At 58.7% G+C, this 19,777-nt stretch overlaps 1 protein-coding gene across 5 annotated transcripts in view; it reads left to right on the plus strand.

The window, feature by feature from the left end:
* VAV2 (vav guanine nucleotide exchange factor 2) overlaps positions 1–19,777 on the plus strand; it is a 177,542-nt gene that overhangs the window by 110,607 nt on the left and 47,158 nt on the right. For all 5 annotated transcript variants that reach the window (XM_079927729.1, XM_079927732.1, XM_079927733.1 and 2 more), the window contains exon 4: positions 6,993–7,061. In XM_079927729.1, coding sequence (XP_079783855.1) covers positions 6,993–7,061 — 69 coding nt within the window. The remainder of the gene's footprint in view (positions 1–6,992; positions 7,062–19,777) is intronic.

Consider the following 19,777-nt stretch of genomic DNA (forward strand, 5'->3'; position numbering starts at 1 on the left):
CCGGAAAGTCAAGAGTCTGTTAAGCATCGCAGCTGCTGAGAAACGGCGTTCCTCTGTCTCAGCGGCAGCTCCAGGCCCCTCCCTCTCTCAGACAATGGGATGGCGGGAAACAAACCGTTCTTTCCTGACCCAAGGTCAGTGTCCCCCTCTGCCTCACTAGGGCTCTGGAAGCAAGGGTTGAAACCGCCTGGCTGGCATCTGGGGGTTCACTTGGGTCTCCCCCGGTCGCCTGGAGCCGCGGCCACACCTCGTCCCCCGACTGCCTCTGCAGACGTCACAGGGGGACCTCGAGACCTCCTACCTCTGTGCTGACTTGGGCTTAAGGTCCTGGTGGTGGCACCTGGGCCGGCCCATCCATCGCTCCCTCCCTCCGCCTTGGTCCCCATCGGACTCCTGCCCCACCTGGCCCTTCAGCTGCTTCTGCTCTGCCCCAGCCTGTCTGAGACCACACACCCCCGAGTGTGCCCGGTGTGATCACCTCTGCCCAGGCCGCTTCCTCCAGCCCCTAAATCTTGACCATCGCCTCGCCTCCTTACGGGCCAGGCCCTGTGGGAGGGCACAGCCACACTGCACGTCATGAAGCGTCATACACGGCCTGTGTGTGAAGCAGGTGGCTTATTTTTAACTCACCCATTTTACAGGTGAGTTAACTCAGGTCCCTTGGCCAGCTCAGGGGCCAGGAAGCTGTGTGGCCCATTCCAGCCCCCCGTCTGTCTGACGCAGGGCTGGAGCTCTGAACTCAGATTAGACCTTGCTCTCCAAGTCAGCTCCCCGGCGTCTCCTACGGGAAGCCCTCCCGGTTTCCCTTTCCTCCTCCTGCCGTCTATACCTTTGTGGCCGTCCCCATGCCCTTTAGCCCTGTGTGGCCCTCGTGGTGGGAGTGGGTGGAGGGGCCCGTCGCAGCCCCTGATACGGTGGCCCGTCTGCATGGGAGTGTGGTGGGCTGGAGAGAGGGACATGATCCCTTGCTTGTCTGGGCGGTCGGGCTGTTGAGCTGGAGAGCCGTTTTTAATAAGCAAAATCCAGTGCTTCAAGGCCTCCCTGCCAATTAGCAGGCGGCACCCAGGTGACTCTTTGAATAATTAAATGGGCCTCTGCCAGGGCCTTCAGGCTGCGGTTTGATGTGCCTTTGAAGTCTTCCTGGCTGCCGGCTCCCTGGCAAAGTGGTACGTCGTGGGGTGTGGCCCAGTGCCCTGTGGGCCGGGTATTCCCGGTCCCTCCCGCCCACCCTGCTCTCTTCCTGCTCACCTAGCAACTGCCTGGGCCCCCATCACCCCTGGTGAGGTGAGGCTGAACCCAGTAGTGTCCCGGGGCCAGGCCCCGTGCCAGGCCTTCCGCAGGCCCACCGCACCTAATTCTCAGGCCATTTTCGGAAACTGTGTCCTGCCCGACTGGGGGAGCGACCTCTGAGGGCTCCCAGGTAGCGCCAGCGCCGTAAATGGGGCACCATTGTCCGCCACATGCACGACTGGGGCGGCCGGCTCGTCCCAGTTTTAGCCCTGGAATTCCCGCATCCTTGGTAACTCCCTTGTCCGGGGCAAGCTGGGCGGTGGTCACCCCTGCAGGACAGGTGCCCTCTGAGGCCAAGTCTGCTCTCTGGGGATCGTGAGCTGGTCTCGCCCTCCAGGGTGGGAACCCAAGGCTCTGCCCCTTCTCTCGGACGCCCCGGGCCGGCCAAGGAGGACCAGGGGCGTCTGCCGATTGGGCTCCTCTGTGATGCTGCTGGCGAACACGGACCTGGGAGGTCACTTTGCAGGGAGCGCTTTTCTGTGAGTTGAATTTCCACTTTCCTCCCTGCACACGCCAAGTGAAGGATGGAGAAGTGAAGAGCCGTCTTGGGCCCGGGTCGCTTTCATCTGAAGCGTGGAAAAATAAACCCTGCGTCCTAGATTCTCTGCGTGGCGCTCGGTGGTCGGGCCCAAAGCTTTTTTACCTCCCGAATATGAGCGTTTGTTTGGATATGCCGTTCTTCTTCCAGGCCCCCGGGGAGAACGACCTCAGCAGGGTGGGCTGGAGGACCCCGTGGTGGTGCTGACCCCACGGGCCTGGGGCAGGGCTGGAGGCACCTGGGTGAGGGGCATTTCCTAATTGTCACGGAAACCCGGGGTGGGCCCACTGGGGCTGCTGCTCAGAAGGCCGTGGGGACAGTGGGGACTGCCTGAGTCGGAGGCCCTGGACTTGGAAGTGGACTCCTGGGATGAGCCCCCGAGAAGGGGAGGGAAAGTGACTCAGGCTGTCACACTTGCTGGGAGCAAGGACGTGGGCTGAGAGGCTTTCGTGTGTTATCTCATTTAATCTTAACAATGACTACTGCCCCCATTCTACAGTTGGGGAGACTGAGGTTCAGAGAGGGAGAGTTTCCTGCTCAGGGTCACACAGCGAGTCTGCAGCAGAGCCAGGATTGGAACCCAGATCTATTACCTGCCGAAGCCTGGTTCTTAGTTCCCTCCACAAGGTCTCCCTGAAAAGGAAGGTGACAGTGGCAGTGGGGGGGGGGGGGGTCTCTGTTTTGGCTTCTTGCCAGGGTGTAGAGTGATGGCTCTAGGTAGCAACGTTCTCTGTCCTGGCGGGCCGTCTGCAGACAGCACAGTCATGAGATGTGCACCTGCTGTGTGCCTGGGGCTCCCTGGTCTGGGGTGGAGGGACCCCCAGGGAAGCAGGCCCGGGAGCCACCACATAGCCCCGCCTGGTGGAGCCCTGGGTTGGATTGGATAACGCAGGGGAGGCCGCTGCCAGATAGCGGGAGGGGTCGGCACACCGAGTGCTGCACCGGAGCTGGGTTTGAAGCGCATGAAAATCAGGCTGCTGCCTGGAAAAATAGTAAATCAGTGCCGACAAGTGGGCTGCACTGCCCTGGAACCCTGTGTCCAGGCCCCGAGTCCCTCAGCACAGCATGGGAAGAGGTGAAGCTGGACGAGTTCTCCCCCAACACACAGAACGCGGGGACCTGGCGCCTCCTCCCAAGGGGTCCTCTCGTTGACTCCTGGGTTTCTTGTCCTATAAATCGGGCCTGCTGCCCGCCGTGCAGGGTCTTCCAGTGTCCCCATCCGACTGCTCCTGGGTCCCAGCTGGCGTGCACCTGTGTCCGCCACCTTCATGCCATGACCCCGGAGCATCGGGTCTGCCCCCTTCCCGACCACGTGTCCTGTCCCCACGCGGCCGTACGCACAGCTACGCACGCGGGCACTTTTCAGAGGCCATGGTTTTACAGCAGATTCTCAAAGAAGCCCCGCAGACAAGGACCAGAGGCTGATTATTGATCCCAGAGCTGCGTTCAGGCTGCGCCTTTCCCTGAAGCAGTGACAGTGGCAGCCCCCAAGCCCAGCTCAGGGCAGGTGTCCAGGGACCACCCAATGGATGGGGGACGGAGAGCAAGGCGTGGTTTGCCGTAAGAATGTGCCCCCCTCTGCTCTTTGTTCGAGGGGTTGGGCTCAGCCACTCCCTTAGGGTGCCGTGTTTTGGGGCCTTCCTCCTCTAGCGGGGGGCGCCCCTAGCCTCTGGCACTGGCACTGTCACTGTCCTGCCCACACGCGGCCATGCCGGCCAAGCGGCCGGATGCTCACGTTGACCTCAGGGTGGGAGGCGTAATTTGGTGGGACCTTGAAGCAGTGGCTTGAGCCTCTCATCCCTGCCCCCCGCCCCCCCGGGAGGACGGGGTGCTGGGGTGGATTTGACGCAGCCTGACGCATGGACTCTGTTGGGGATTTCTTGGCACGTGGCAGCTTTTCTGCTTCCGGCTTGGGCATCCCTGTAATTCCCTCAGTGGTGCGAGTGGGAAACTTGGCTTCCCAGAAGCGGAGCACGAGGAAATGCGTCCTCAGGAAGGGTCTGATGGGATAAGAGGAACCCAGCCCCGCCCTGACCCCCGGCCCCCCCCGCCCTGAGGACCCTGATGGCCTCACTCTGGTGTCTGGCCCACGGGCATTTCTGTGCCGTTCTGCATACTTGATTCTCATCCCCTCCTCTTCAAGAACAAATGAGCTCCACCATGAACGTCTGGATCTCTGGTCTAGCCGGGGAGGGGGGCATTGATGGCGGGGGTGGCAGATGCTGCGCGGTGGGGTCTGGATGATCAGCGGGTGCCTGAGACGGGAGGGTGGAGCCAGGCCTTGCGGCAAGTGACCCGAGGGTCACACCTGCTCCAGCCCCTCTCGGGCTTGAAGTTACAGCTGGAACGTGGCCCCAGAAACGCCCTCTGTGCCAATGCGTCTCCTCGGGGTTAAGTCAGGGTCAGTGTTGTAGAGTCTCAGCTCAGGGCTGACTCGGGTACCTCTGCGTGGATTCTCATAAGCGCTTCTGGAAAATGCTTCCCTGTATCTAATTGGAGGCTGCCACTTGTTGTTTTGGAATAGCTTGAGAACAGCTTGAGAATATCTACGATCCATTTATCTGTGCGCCCATCCATTCCCCAACGAGTCCACCCCCCCTGAACCTGTCCTCCTGGCCACCCATCCATCCTTCCACCCCCATGCCCCCACCCACTCACTCATTCATCTGTCCATCAACCCACAAATCCCATCCGTCTCCCACCCACCTGTTCTCCCACCCACCCATCCATCCATCTGTCCATCCGTCTGTCCATCTGTCCATCCATCTACCCATCCATCTATCCAACCATTCATCCACCCACCCACCCATCTGTCTGTCTATCCATCCATCCATCCATCCGTCCGTCCATCCATGCCTCTCTAATGTCAGGCACCGTGCTAGGTGGAAGTGGACCCAGGCTGAGAGAGTGGTCAAGCTGGTGGAAAGCTGGTCAGGGAGTGGTTTTGGGGGAACGCTCCACTTCTGGGTCCTGCAGTCACGTCTCAGCCTGACCTGAGATCTCCTGTGATCAGTTGGGTGGGGGCCGGAACCTTCGGCAGTCGGGGTGACTGACGTTCGACTGACTTTGAAGAAACCAGAGCTCGGTTCCAGCACCCCGTCAACCACGTGGGATCTGGGTCGGCTTCCGGTTCTCCTGTATCGTGGGAGTGGTTTCCTGGCTGGAACCATGGCTGGTCAGTGAGGGTCCCTCGTCTGCTGAGGGCCAGGGCGTCTTGATGGCTTGCAGCTCTCCCTGTGACCCGAAGACACACATCTGTCCTCCTTCCTTCCTGCCACATGATGCCCAGTGGGGGATGCCATTGTCATGGTGATGCGAGGAAGCGGGGGAGAGCCACAGGGAGGAGGGGGAGCCCCCCACAGAGAGGTCAGGCTGGGCTGTGCCATGAGCTACCGCCATGAAGCCGCAGGTGATGGGGACCCCTGGTCTGGTGGGTCTGCCTTGGGACCTCAGACCCAGGGCCATGCAACGCTGTGACAGAGCTGGGCAGGACCCAGGCCTCCAGCTGCTGGCTCAGTGGGCTCCGCAGGACCCCACCCCATGGAGCACAGGCCCCGAGTGGTAGTGGAAGCTACAGGGTCCAGGCGTCCATCCCCACTGGACTGCCCTGCTGAGCACGTCAGCCTGACCCACAGCAAGGAGGCTGCCAGCCGGGTCTCCTGTGAGATCGTTAATAACAGACTTCCTACCAGAACCCGTGCCCTGGGAGATGGGGAGATGCTCGTTTCACCCAAAGGGGCGTTTTCGTCTCCATGGAGGTGGTTAATTTGGGCCCATTGCTTTCGAACGAGCTGGCAGCTCCCTCCTCCTGGCAGCATTCACCCCCCTCCGGCCCCGTCCTCCTGGAGGCTGGGCTCTGTGCCCGGCGTGGGGACCATGCACCCGTCTGCAGGTCCCTGCAGGAGAGGCAGGAGTGGGCGCTTGCACGTGGGTGTGCAGGGCACCCCGGGGAGCCCCGGAGAGTGTGTCGGAAGCCCGTTTCCTTGAAGGGCTGCTGCATGGGCTCCCTGTGCTGGTGGTGGGCATGGGGGGGCCAGGTGTGGGTATGGTGCCGACAGTGTGCCCTTCCCATTTCCACCCCAATCGCTTCTTTACCCAGAATGCGCTGTTCCGCTTGCGGACCTTCCCCTTTCCTCCACTTCGTGAACTGGGATCTCATGTCAGTCTCCAGATGAGACCCCAGTTCGGGGTGACAGAGCCGGTGGGCTCACCCACCCTCCCCGCGAGCACGTGCCACGTGCAGGCGGGGCTGGGGCCGGTGCCGCGCCTGCATTCCTTCCCGTGAGCCCGGCTGCGCCCAGACCTGCGTCACCTGCATCTCACGCCCTAACACTCCTCACCTGTACTGGCCGGCCCCCAGCACCTGGGCAGCGTGGGCTGGCTCCACCCCCTTTCCCAGGAGTCAGGCCCAGGTTCACTTTGCAGTAGTGACAGGTGCGGCCCGAGACCCTGCGTTTCCAGGGAGCCCCCTTTTCCTCCCCGTGAGTTCCCCTCCCACGGATTCTGAGCTGCCGAGGTAGACGCCCGTCTGCAGGTGGCGCCCCTGCCATGCCGCCCTCCCCACACCAGCGGGAAGCTTTCTGACTCCTGGGCCCTTCTCTTCCTCCTCCCAGATGCGTCTTTGGGGTGACAGTTTGCGGGGACCCTGGGCATCCCCCCAATACAGAACTGGGAGATTTTCATGGAAAACAAGGGTCTCAAGTCCAGATAAGTTTGGGGCTCACGGCCCACCCTCTCTGTCTCCTAAAGACAGGTTCCCGTGCTCCCCGCCGAGGATGCCCAGGGGAGCCCACATCCCCGTGTCTGGGGTCCCCCTGGCGTGTGGAAGCAGGATAGTTGCGCGGACGGAAGCTTCCTGCCGTCCCTGACCCGCTTCCCTCGTTTGCCAACAGGGATGCCGGGACCTGGACAGAGGGACCGACTTCCGGTGTCCGGGGCCGAGCTGGGCGTGGGGTCCTCATTCTAGGCACGTCCATCTGGGTGGTCCTGCGTCACACAGCCACATAACGTGCACCCTGTTTCCTTCCACGAGGGAGCGGACAGAAGCCCGCCTGCTCCTGCGCTCGCTCCGGGGGGTCCCGTGGTGGACCACAGGCTGGGGGCCCGGCCAGGGCGGCGGTGCCACTGAGACCTGCTCACTCCCCTGACGTCTCCTCTCCCACAGGCCCTTCCCCTCGGAGGAGACCGCGGAGAATGACGATGACGTCTACCGCAGCCTGGAGGAACTGGCAGAGTAAGGAGGCAGGCGGGGGAGGGTGGGGAGCGGGGCTTCACGCGGGCCCCCTCGACGGGCGCTGGTCTCGGCCGTCTGCACGGGCCGTCCCCACGGGGGTGGTGGTGTGGCTCCCCTGCCGGAAGGATGCGCGGTTCTTCACCCCACATTCCAGGAGGCTCCCAGCGTGCCTGCTGGTGACGTGGCTGCGGCCCTCCTCCCCAGGCTCAGGCGTGACGAGGGCTGGCTTTTGCCGGGCTTCTCTATCGAAGCTGCAGGGGGGCTGGGGAGGTGTCCTAGCTCGGCCCTTGGAGGCTGTGCTGCGGATGGGAGAGAGCTGGCGTTTCCAGAAGCTGGGGCCCCTGGAGCACAGGTTACAGGCGAAGGCAGATGGTGATTCCGGGCTGTCTCGTGGCCTGACACGGGCTGGGGCGGGGCCAAGGCCAGGCCACCTGAAGCCACTGGGGCGTCTCCCCTTCTCCCAAGGCCCCGTCTTTGCCTGCCCCGGGTCCCCCCGATTCCTCTCTCCGAGGATTTCTTGCACCATCTCATGCAGCCTGGGTCCAGCTGCCCCTCCCCGGCCGTTTCACCTTATGGTCCTGGAGCCCCCCAGGGACTGGCAGGAATCCCTGGGCGGCGGCTCTTCCAGAAGAGATGGTTGGGTTCTGTGTGGTCAGCTGTGGCCGGGGGTGGGGTCACGTGGCCTGCTGCTCGGAGAAGGGGCGGCGGCGTGGAGCTGGCAGGGCCGCCCTATCCTGCAGGGGGGGGACCGAGGCCCGGGAGATGATGGGCTTGCCCAGGCCGTGGGGTTGTCCCACGTGGCTCCTGACCTGGCAGGCCCACGACCCTCTTCCCCGGATTCCTGCCCCTGGGGGCCTCTTTCCTGTCTTTGTTCCCGGATAAACGGCCGTTCCTTCTGGGAAGACTCGTGGCCTCTCTCTCCTTCGTCTTACAGCACAGACTGGGAATAAGAATCATAATCAGAGTAAGAGCCGGGATTTGCTGTGCACTCGCTGTTCAAAGCCCCCGGCTTGTTCCACGCCCCCGTCCAGGCTGCTTCTAGGATATGGGATATTCTTTGCAGGATCTCTGTCCATTTAAATAATTGGAGTCATTGAAGAATCAGCCTGTGGGCAGCAAGCTGGCGGCCCAACATTATGTGATCTGTGAGTGAAACACTCACTGGCCAGTGGGCATAGCTGCCACCAGCCCATCTTCCAGAAACTGGGCTGACCCCAGTGTGAATGGTGGCGATCCTCGGGACACCTGGTCGACCCCATGTGGGTCTGAGGGTGGAGAGCACCCTGAGGGGGCAAATGGGGCCCAGGGTCCACACGAGTCCCAACCAGGGCCTGGGGCTCCCTACCTAGGTGCTACTGCCCGGTCCCAGGAATCAGAGGGGGACCTGGAAAATTTCGAGAAAGGTGCACTCCAACCCACGGGGCCTCCCGAGGCGCGGGGCTGCATGCGTGGCTGCCCACCTTCCCCCACCCCCCGTAAAGGGTGAGGAAGCCGAGGCTCAGAGAGGCACGGCCGGAGGGAGGCCCCCAGGGGTCCCCCCCGTCTGCAGCCCCCTTGCTGGCTGAGCTCCGCGCTGGGGCTGCTTCCCACCCGCCCTCCCGGCATTTTCCGCCGTGGAGAGCCTCTCCCTGTCTGCCAAGTCCGGGCCTAAGCGCCCCCCACTTTGGGAAGCCTCTCACCCTCCGTCCATCCGCCCGCCCAGCCAGCATCCTCACTCACACCCCACGCATCACAGAGCACCCACACCCCTGTGTGGCCTTTGGGGTGTTTGTGGGGTGCACTGTGATAGACCGGAAGGTTCCCGAGGTCAGTCCCTGCATCTCCATGTCACCGCCCCCCCCAGCAGCTGGCACCCCGTGCCCGCGGCCTAACAGCGCATCCCAAGCGATAATGTTCATCTCCTTCTGTGCCCCACTCCGCCCCACAGTCTCCCCGTGAGGGGAGTTCTAGGGGGGCCCCCGCTTTACAGATAAGGAAACTGAGGCCTCGGGAGGGAAGCTACTGGCCCACGTCACTCAGCGAGGGAGCGGCAGAGCTGCCGTCTTACCCCGAGCCTGTACCCTCACCTCTCCACCATGCAAAGTCAGTGCCCCCCCCCAGGGTCCGGAGAGCCTCTTGCCCAGTGCTGAGTGCCGGGACCTGATCTGCCATTTCTCCCGAGTCACCCCCAAGCTGAGGCTGGGGGTCTCTGCCCTCCCGAGACATGCACGAGGGGTCAGCAGAGGCTGAGGGTTCCAGGATGATGGGGCCCACGGCACCCTCGTGCGGCTTCCTCTGTACCAGCCAGGCCCCCCGCTTAGCCCATCCCAATGGCTCTTTCACGTTCAGTTTGGAGGATTCCTGGGCGGTGAGTTGGCCAGCGAGCCCGGGTGCCCATTTTCCCCTTTCTCGGTCTATTCTGCCTGTGTCTGACCTCTCACAGGATGGAATTCCTCTCGCACGGAGAAGCCAGCCTGGGGGATGTGCGGCTTTGCACACAGTTCAATTATATTATTCCATGACATTAAGAGAGAGCCTCCTTAATCCAGTGAGTTCCTCATGGCTGCAGTTATTGCAAACGTAAATCATACATTAATAGGGGAGGGGAATGAATTTGAGTCTTGAAGTTGCGGTTTTGTCCCAGAGGCTCGAGGTTAATAAATTTTTCATGCTTTTTTCCCCCTTCTCCTTTTACTGAAAATCAAGATTTCCTAGCGTCCTGTCTCTGCGGACCTGGGATTCATATTTATCCATCATGGCAGTTCACAAGACACAAACAGAAATGTCATTTCTTCCCTGGCCTCCCCGGGGCAGGGAACGGGGCACTGGCCCGGATCTGAAGCCAGGCAGCGCCAGGGAGCCGGGGAGTGACGTTTCGAGCAGAACCGGCTAATTCTTTCCTTTGGGCTCTGGCCAGGTGTCAGAAAGGATGATCACCTCGCGTTTCTAAGGGGCCCCTCGACGCTCCGCAGCTGTTTGGGGAAAGGCGAGCCTGGTGGGGGGTCTGGGCACCAGTGGGGGACCGCCAGCTGTGCGTGGCCCCGAGAACGCCTTCTCCGTTCAGTCAGTCGATCAGTCTGGATTTGTTCAGCCACCAGCTGGTTACTGTGCACTTTCTGGAAATGGGCAGCGGGAGTGGGGAGTGGGGAGCGTGCTGGGTTGCGAGGGGCGAGCGTGGGCATTGCTGGAGGAGAGATGTGGCTCTCCCGTGGGCCCCTCTGTGGGCCCCTCAGAATCCTCGCTAGAGGCGCCGTTCCTACCGGGCGTGTCTTCAGAGCCCCCCAGTGTCACCCTGGCGGGTCATTGAGGGCCCTGCAGCCTCAGCCCCCGAGACGCCACTCCACACGGAGAGCCCCCTTCCACCCACCTAAAGCAGGGGCACCGACCGGGCTGCACAGGAGCCTCTGCCTTGTTCCCAAAGCAGCCAAGGGCGTCTCTGGGCAGACCTGGGGCCTCGGCCCTGGCGTGTCCTACCACGTGGGCTTTGGCAGGTCACCCAGTCTCTGCGCCCCGGCTCCCCTGTGTGTAACACGCGGTGTCAGCTACACTGCGGTAGCACAGCGCCCAGCGGGCACCCCTGAGCGCCCGGGCAGGGGAAGCGGCTCCCATCCTCCCGGTCTACCAACGACGTGGCCTTTGTCTCCGGTTTCCAAATGGCCATGGCAGCGCCGTCCAGGAGAAATCATACACGAGCCGCCTGTGCGATTGTTCATTTTCTAGTAGCTGCACCAGAAAGAGAAAAAAGAAACAGGTGAAGTGAATTTTAAGAATGTATTTTTACTGAACCCAGTGTATCATCTGGTTCAACACGTGATCATTAATGAAGTAGCTGACGTTCTCGTGCAGAATGGGAGCCGGGTCCGTCCACTGGCCACGTTTGCGAGCGCGCAGCCACGTGAGGCTTAGGGGCCCCACGTGGGCAGCCCGGGTCTCGGAGCAGCATTCCGGGGACCAGCGCAGAGTCCCCTGCCTTTGAATGGACGATGCTGAACTAAGATGATGCTCTCTAGCGCTCTGAGCTCACTTTTGAGATCCTTGAATAATGTATAATCAGATAATAGAGCAGCTGGTTGAAAAAATTAACACAAAATAGCGCCACTTAAAAAACGCTTCATCAAGCAAACTGAGCCCCACATGAGAGGCCTCTTTTTAAACTGCCCTGACGATTAGTACCTTGCATTTGCCTAATGGCTTGTCCCTCCCGCTACCCCTTGCTTCCTTCCAGGTGCTCCCGGGAACCTGGAGCTGCCCCCCTACCTTCTCATACCTGCCCGACTCCTGGGTGGGCCAGGGTTTAGGAATCTGCACTGGGGGAGCCCCCCACACAGGGGCTGGGAGCCAGATTTGCACACAGAAAAACGACCCTCGTGAGACAGCTCACCACGGGAGTCCAGAGTGGGGCCGGGTGAACGCCAGCTCAGAAATCAGGGAAGGCTTCTCAGAAGAGGTGACCCCTGAGTCTTGGAGCCCAAGTGGGAATCGGCTGAAGGGTGGGGCTGGCGTCCCAGTGGAAGGAGCAGCCTTGCCAAGGCCCGCCCCGGGGAGGCGTGGCAGGTTTGAGACACCGCAAGGTGTTTGCAAGAAAGCGGAATCGTCGAAGCACCCTGGGACGTGCTGGGAAGGACCACCCTCCTCATACCCAGGAAGGCGCGGCCTGCATCAGAAGGCCTGCAGAGACCCCCCAGCTGGGTGTGCTTCAGTGCTGGGGGGCGCCCGGCGTGGAGGGGGCACCTCAAGGTTATCCTTGCCGGCTGGAGAGAGAGCATCACGCAGGCCGAGGAACAGCAGGGGCGCGTCCGTCTCGGCCGCACATGGTGGCTTTCTGTCTTTCTCTGGGCCCATTCGATCCTTCTCGGGGCTCACTTCCCCCGTCTCTGGAGTGAAAGCACTGGCCCAGATGCTACGTGGGGCACCTCGAGCTTGACGGAGCCACGGTGGGAGGCCGCTCCTTGACACCGGTTTCGCTTTCCTCGGAATTGAAGTGATTCTCAGGCTTAAACAAATGCGGTCGTGACGCGGCAGGGAATATAATTTATCCGTAGATGTATAGCTGCGCGCTTTGCTACATCATAAGATGACTTCGCAGCTTTAAAGGCGTCGTGTTAGCATCGTCGGGGTAATTTTTTAAGATGCATAAAATGTAGGAGTTTCCCCGAGTCGAAGCCGCTTTCAAGGGGCATCTTCTTGGAGCTGGGCTTCCTGGTCCCTGGGGAGTGAGGTGGGCGTGCACAGGTCCGGGGGTGGGGGCCGCTTGCTGGGAGGGCGGAGGCCACGCCCCTCCTGCCGGCCCCCTACTCCAGGGGACGGGCAGCTGTCGCTCTGCCCGACGGTGACCCTCGGTCGAGGAGAGCCTACGCCCACCCCACCCGGTGACCTTGCCCGCCCGCGGCTCCCAGCCACAAAGGAAGTTCCCTTACGTTCACGCCGCCTCGTGTGAAAGTTCAGTGTCCAGCGGGAGACCTGCACGTGTGGGGGACACCCAAGGCGAGGCCTGGACGGGTCGCTGGGTTTGGGGGCGTCTCGTGTTTCTCCCAAAGGATTGCTTCTCCGAGGGGACGAGTTTGAAAGCAGACTAGACAGAAACAGCCCCATTACAAACAAACCAGAAAGCCCGCCTCGTGTAGAACACGGACCCCACCGTGGCCCAAAGGGGGTTGACAGTAAAGCCCCCAAAGTGGCGGTGTCGGTGGCCGCCCTCCTCAGGCTGGTGCAGGGCCTGGCTGGACAGGGACGGGCAGGGTCCCCTGAGCCCTGGGCGCCGCGGAGGTCTCCCCCCTGCTCTGCAGCCTGCTTCCCCGGACCGGGCGCCCTGGCTCCGGGCTGCTGAGGTGGGGACAGCCATGCACGGGCAGGCCTCGGCTCTCCCATGGTCCTTGCTGGACAGGGCCACCCCGTCTACCGGCCCAGCTTCCTCCCCTCTGGCCGTTCAGGCCTTCATTTGTACAGTGTGCACTTAGCGAGCGCCAGCTGTGTGCCTCCCTGTCGAGGGGCTCTCCATCCTCACGGGAAGTCTGGGAGGCCCGGCCCGGCTTTGGGACCGGCCAGATGGAGGGAACGAATCCAGCGTCCACGGAGCACACGGGGGTCTGTCCCCACACTGAGCCCTGTGGCTGAGGGGCAGAGGGGACTTGAAGCAGGTCTGACTCAGAAGGCCACCTGCCTGACCCCCCTCTCCGCCCCAGGGCTGTCTGGTAGGGCCCTGCGGTGACCTGGGCCCTGCAGTTCTGATTCTTACAGCTCTTCTAAGCCCCACAGGAGCTATCCAGGCGGTGTCCACTGGGTTCAGACCTCGACAGGCCAGGACACCTGGAGGGCTTCCCAGAGGAGGTGTTGCTGGAAGGGGATGGAAAGTGCATAGGATTTGCCAAAACGTGACTTAGGAAACCTGTCCCCGCCCCCACCAGGCCGGCCACTGCCTAATTTTGGGCTGGGGTCCTGGGAGAGTCTGGGTCTCAGCTGTGTCTGTTACTCAGGACCTGAGGGCTAGCCGTGCCGGCCCCAGAGTCACCGTGTGTGTGCAGCCCAGTGGCTCTCCTGCCCCTGTGGCCTGGACAAGATGCCCGATGCTCCCCCGCCCTCCCAGAGCTGGCTGCAGGACTGTCGGTTGGCCAGAGGGCAGCCCATCCTCACCCCGAGCGGTAAACAGGCTCGTAGCTCCCCCCTCTTCTGGTTACGGAGGCAGCCGGTGCAAATGACAGCCCTGGGCTCTGCGCCCCACGGCTCTCAGGCTCCCTGCCCTGCCCTCCAGGGACATCTCGGCCCCTTGGTACCTGGGCCTGTGCACTTTTGCAAGGTCCTGGCTGCCGTGGGGGCCCAGGGCTTCATTGACCTTGAAACCCTGACCTGCAGCACTTCAGGAAAGAAGCTTGTTCCTCCTCTGTGCTAGAGAGAGCACAGGGGCCCTTCTGAATGAACGCAGAGCAGATGCCCGGTTGCCACTCTGCCCTGGCTAAATATTTAAATTATGCAGGCCAGCAGGTACGACACAGACTTAACATGCATTTTTATGTTTAATACCTAGTTAAGCCCGGGTCCTTTGAGGACAAGGCTGTCACAGCGATTCTGGGGTCAGATTTCGCACAGTCTCTGTAGGGTGGGGAGGCCAGTGTGGAAGGATGTACACATTCACTTTACTGTTTTCGAGAAGAAAGCGGGAACCAGCTGGGCTGTGGCCAAAAGTCTGTCTAATAAAGGCCTCTCCAAATCACTCTCCTGATACTGACTTCCAGGACCCCGTGAGGATAGACTAGGCCCTTCTTACATTATTTCCCGTGTGTTCAACACAGATTTGACACACAGTGGCACTTAAGAAATATTCCTTTAAAAAATGAATAAGCATGACACGTTGGATTGAACGATAAAAAACCCTGTCATGTGCATAATATCTGCGGTATTGGTTGCCAAACCCTTATTCCTCTGACATAACCCAGCCCGGAGGTCACCTCCTCCAAGAAGCTGAATGAGGTGCCCCTTCCCCAGAAGATGACAACGTCCACCAGGATTATCTTCGTCACTGTGCTGTCCTCGTCTTCCTGCATTTGTCCCCCACGCCCCAGAGGAAAGCTCCCCGCGAGGGTCATCCTCGAGGGAACAGAGCACAGAGAAGGCAGGTGACCTGAGCTGGGCCCCGCACACCACGGAGGCCCTGGACATCTGCTGTTCTTACATTAAGGATCCAGGCATGGTTCCAGGTGCCGTTCAGTGAGTCCCCCTGAGCGCCAGGCCGGGTGCTTGAGTTTTGCCCTGTTATCTCAGCCTTCCGGACCTTCAAGGTGGGTGGCCCCGCCCCCATTTTGTAGTTGGGGAAATGGAGGCTCAGCGCGGGTAAGTGATTGGCCTGCGGTCGCACAGCACACTTTACATGACAAAGGAGCCAGCTGCTGCTTGGCTAGGACAGTCCTCTGGGCCTCATCCTTGTGACCGAGTCTGGCTCACGGTGGGAGGACTCTTCTGCTTAGAAGGAATCCCTGGAAAAGGGTGAGTTATGGCCAGAAGCACACTGCCGGGCGAGCCGGGCCCCCTCTGGGAATCTGGTAGCCGCCTCTTTCTCCAGGTGCGCCCCTAAATGGCTTTACAACCTTGGGGGACCATCTTGCCCTCTCTGGGCCCTGCTTTCCCCATCTGTAGGGAGAGCAGCCCCTCTCTCGACTGTTGGGGGGAGGGGCCGCTGAGGGCATGTGAGGCCGACCTCCCTAGTGTTAGCAGCGCCTTATCTGTCTGTCTGTCCCCACGTGCAGCCCATCCAGCCGACAGCTGGCTTCTCCGGGCCCTCTGAAGCCCCCTCTCCCTGCCGCCCGCACTGCGTGGTGTGGACGGAGGTCGGGAGATGTCAGGTTTGGTTTCCTAGTAACAGTTTAACGGCGATTTGGGATCCTGCTTCCCAGCATCAGACAGCCTGGGGCCAGAGTGCGTATCGCATCTGTCAGTAGCGATATTTTATGTCCGTCATAAACACAGAGGCTCGCCAGAGGCAGAAAGTGGAGAGTTTGTTGGCTTTTCTTTGATTTTCCATAGGCGGCAGGGGGCTCTTCTGAGCAGCTGACTTTCTGTACCAGAATTGGGACAGGCCGGCGAGGCTTCTGGGGCGGGGGGCGGGCCGTGGGGTCTCGGCGGGAGGCGAGCTTTCTGCCGTCTCCGGAGGGCAGCAGGCCACGCTCGGGCCCTCCTGGAGGATCTCGGGCCATTGTCAGGACCAGAATAATTTGGGGGATTTAGCATCTGTCAGCTCAGCTGCTGCCGGAAAGCAGCGGGAGTGAAAGGGTGAGGGGAGAGGAGGCCGGCAGGGAGGTCCCTGTCCCGGAACGTGGGCTTGGGGCTGGGGAGGCCGTGGCATCCACGTGGCGTCCAGCTGAAGGGCGAGCTGAGGTCTCGCGGTGGCGTGGGCTTGGCCGGGAGGCTCATCTTTGAGCAGGCATGCACGTCCCCACCGTGGTCCCGGACTCCCCCGCGCACATTGTCCTCCGCTCTCTCCTGGACAAATGGACAGAGAAGGGCGATCTCTGAAACCTACCAAGGACACATCAGTGCTGACACCCGGCTCCCGACTGTCTAGTCTGATGCGTTTCAGAACATCCGAGGTATTTAATGCTGCCGGTGTCTGTTGATCGAGCATGGACCCCTGAGCTAAGTATCGTCTCATTGACCCTCCCCTCTCACCCACGCGGTGGTGGGCCACGGTCACTTATTGAGCACCTACTGTATGCTGGGCCTCTGCTGGTCGTCTCCTTTGAGGCTGGTCCTTCCAATGACCCTACCGGGGGATTGGCCTTATTCTCAGTTTGCAGATAGGGAGACCGAGGCTTAGGTTCTCCTGCCCAGAGTTGCAGAGCCAGACACTGGCAGGGCTGAGGATCCATCTCGGACTCGCCTGACTGCTTCCCCCGACGGGGGTCACTTTTGGGAGAGTCAGGTTCCCGCCCCGAGAGCCCCCGGCCTGAGCTGAAGGAGAAGGGGACCCAGCAGCCCTGCGGTCCAGCATTGACCGAGCACGGTTACGTACACAGGTGTTTCCAGCATGGTGGGGACGTGCAGTTTCTCCATGAAACCCAGCCTCTGATAACTTGAAACCCCAGGACAAGGCTCTGTTGGTCCGAGTGATGATGGGAAAAGAACCGGGGTGTAGCCGAGACCACCTGCCGTGATGGACTCCCACTGGGGTGACTCAGAGGCTCTTGCGGGTGTTTTCAGGGCCTTGGGGTCCTTTTCAATGACTGTGGGAGGTTGGGCTGGGGGTTGGGGTGAGTGCACCAGGCCCAGATGGGGGTCCAGACTCCTTGCCTCTCTGCCGTGGGATGGTGTGCAGGGGTTGCTGGGGGCTGGCTCCGGTTCTGAGGGCCAGGGCAGAGCTGGGTGGTCATCAAGCTCGTGTTGCAGGGAGGAAACAGACCGGGATCCGTACCCCATGGGATCTACCTCCATGTCACCGCCCTGCACTCCAGGACACTTCAGACGCTCGGGGGACCTCATTTTGCACCCCTCCCCCACTCCAGAGCCCACACCTGTCATTTCCTTTTCCTCCATTCAAGGGCCACGGCCGTCAGATGCACTGGGCACAGCTGGTCCCAGCGTTAACGCACCAGCTTTAGCAGATGCTGAGACCTGGAGTGTATCCCCTGCCCTGTTCAGGAGACTCACACTTGGAGGCGATGCCTTAGCGAAGAGTTTGGGTAACAGTGGAACTTCCATGGGATGTTCGCCAAAGGGACAGAGCTGCTGGGAACCAGAGCCTGTCACCCCACACAAAAGACACTCCCCCAGTTTAGAAGGGTCTGCGTCTCAGCCGTAACTGCTGCCCTGTCTGTCTCCCCATCTGGACTGTGAGGTCCACGGGACAGAGTCCGTTGGTGCCTCTGTCATCTCTGTGTCCCCCCAGATTCCACAAGTTACCTACCGGCACAGAATTGGTCTTAGGATAAGTATCGATGAAGCCAATCAAATCCGATGGTCTTTTCATCTTAATTGCTGCGTTGAACAAATATGTGTAACTTTACTTTTATGACTTTGTTTTCATTTTTTTAAAACCCCACGTCTTTGCTTTTTCTTTTATTTCCCCTTCTCCCATAATGGGGAACATGCACAAGATGAAATTTTAATGCTGCTGTTTTATGATTTTGTGTAATATGCATGAACCTGTATTTCTTAGTGTTCACTGACCTGAATTAAATAATGGTTGGGGAGTATTTTCACAATTAAAAAGAATCGTAAATGTAGACAGTGGGATTATGAGTGCCCTCATGGCTCTATGATGAGGCCCTGCAGACAGCGGTAAAGTGAGGACATTACAGGCAGGAAGCTGGCCATTCACTACTCAAGGTGTTTTGTTTTGTTTTTTTAATTGAAGTATAGTTGATTGACAATGTTGTGTTACTTTCAGGTGTATAGCAGAGTGATTCAGTTATACATACATCTATATCTATCTTTCAGATTCTTTTCCCTTATAGGTTATTACAAGATTGAGTATCGTTCCCTGTGCCGTACAGTAGGTCCTAGTTGGTTATCTATTTTATATATAGTAGTGTGTATCTGTTTATCCCAAACTCCCGATGTACCCCTCCCTCCCCCACAAGTTTTCAACAGGCTCTGGATAACAGACATTTTGCAGAATGGAGAGCAGTGATTGGGTCTGCATTTTTGAGATTCTTCTGTCCCAAGTTCAGATGCCAGAGCACAGCTCTCTCTCTCTGGTGTTTCTGGCTCTGCCTATTTTTAACCTCAGTGCCCTGTGTCAATTAGAAGAGGTGAATGTGGTGAAAATTGATCCTGCGTGAATGGCTGTTCTTGTCTTTATTGATTTTGAGATAGAAGAGCAGCTGAGATCATGGTGGTGGACGTGTGTTGGGGCTGTATTGCTGGTGTCTCAGTCCTGTTCCTTCTGTGAGTACGGGGGCGGGGGAGGGGGGGACGGTATCGTCTTACTGTTACCCGGAGGAACCCACTGTTTCTTCAAGAGCTGCTCACTGTGGATGGGATTGAGCGCTTGTAGTCTTTTTGTATGAGGGCATCCCCAATCCACTGGCTTGCGGTGCCAGAGGAAAGGAATTGGGGGTGGCAGAACAGGCAGAAAGTTAGGCAGGGAATGCTGGCAGGGAGGGACCCACAGGCTCACATCTGCTCATAGAATCCACCTAAATCCTGGGTTGACCACTAAACCTCACACACACAGGAGAGTCCCTAAGGTTTCCAGCAAAAAGTGTCGCAGCTGGAAACTGGATTTAGCAGCCATTTCAGCTGCTGCCCACTGCAGGGAAGGTAGAGTTTGAAGTTTAAGTACAACCAACCGAGGTAACTGTCAGAACAAGTATTACTCTCCAGAAGAAATAGTAGGATCTGAATCTCTGTAATGAATCATTCATAACGCCCAGCGTCCAATGAAAAAAAATCATCAAGTTTACAAAGACACAGGAACAAGTGAATCATACTCAAGAAAAAAACAGTATCGAGGGAAACCAACCTTGAGATGACTTAGAAGTCACAGTTAGCAGCTTTTATAAATATGGGCTTCGAGGAAAACATGCACCAAATCAATGAACAGATGAGGAGCCTCCGTAGAGAAACAAGAAACTATAGAAAAGGGCCAAATGGAAATTTTAGAACCAAAAAGCATGATAAATGAACGGTCACTGGATCAGTTTAATAGAAGACTGCAGATGGCGGAGGAAGGAGTCATTGAACTTGAAAATATTCAGTAGTTCGATGGAAGTTATACATGTTTAATTACAGAGAGAAAAGGAGGTTGAAAAATATGAACAGAGCCTCAGACATGTGGGACAATATCAAGTGGTCTAACAGGTATAATTGGAATCCCAGAAGGAGAAGAAAGAGAGAATAAGGCAGGAAAAAAAAAAATTGAAAAAAACAGTAGTCCCAAGCTTCCTAAATTCTAAAACCTCTATGATAAAACTACAAAATGTTGCTGAGACCTAAAGACCTAAATAAATGAAAGTGTATACTATGTTTGTGGGTTGGAAGATGATATTGTTAAGATGTCAGTTTTCCCCCAGATTAAACTGTAGTCACTACAGTTCCTATTATAATTCCAACAGACTTTTCTTTTTAATTGACAAGGTGATTATAAAGTTGATGTGGAAATACAAAGGACTTTAGGATAGTCTAAACAGTCCTATAAAAGAACAAAGCTAGAGGATTTACACTGCCTGATTTCTATAAAACTCTCTATTTAGTTTTATACTTTCTATAAAATAAATTAATCGAGACAGAGTGGTATTGGCATAAAGATA

This window comes from Stenella coeruleoalba (assembly GCF_951394435.1).
Source record: "Stenella coeruleoalba genome assembly, chromosome: 7".
Classification (NCBI taxonomy): domain Eukaryota; kingdom Metazoa; phylum Chordata; class Mammalia; order Artiodactyla; family Delphinidae; genus Stenella; species Stenella coeruleoalba.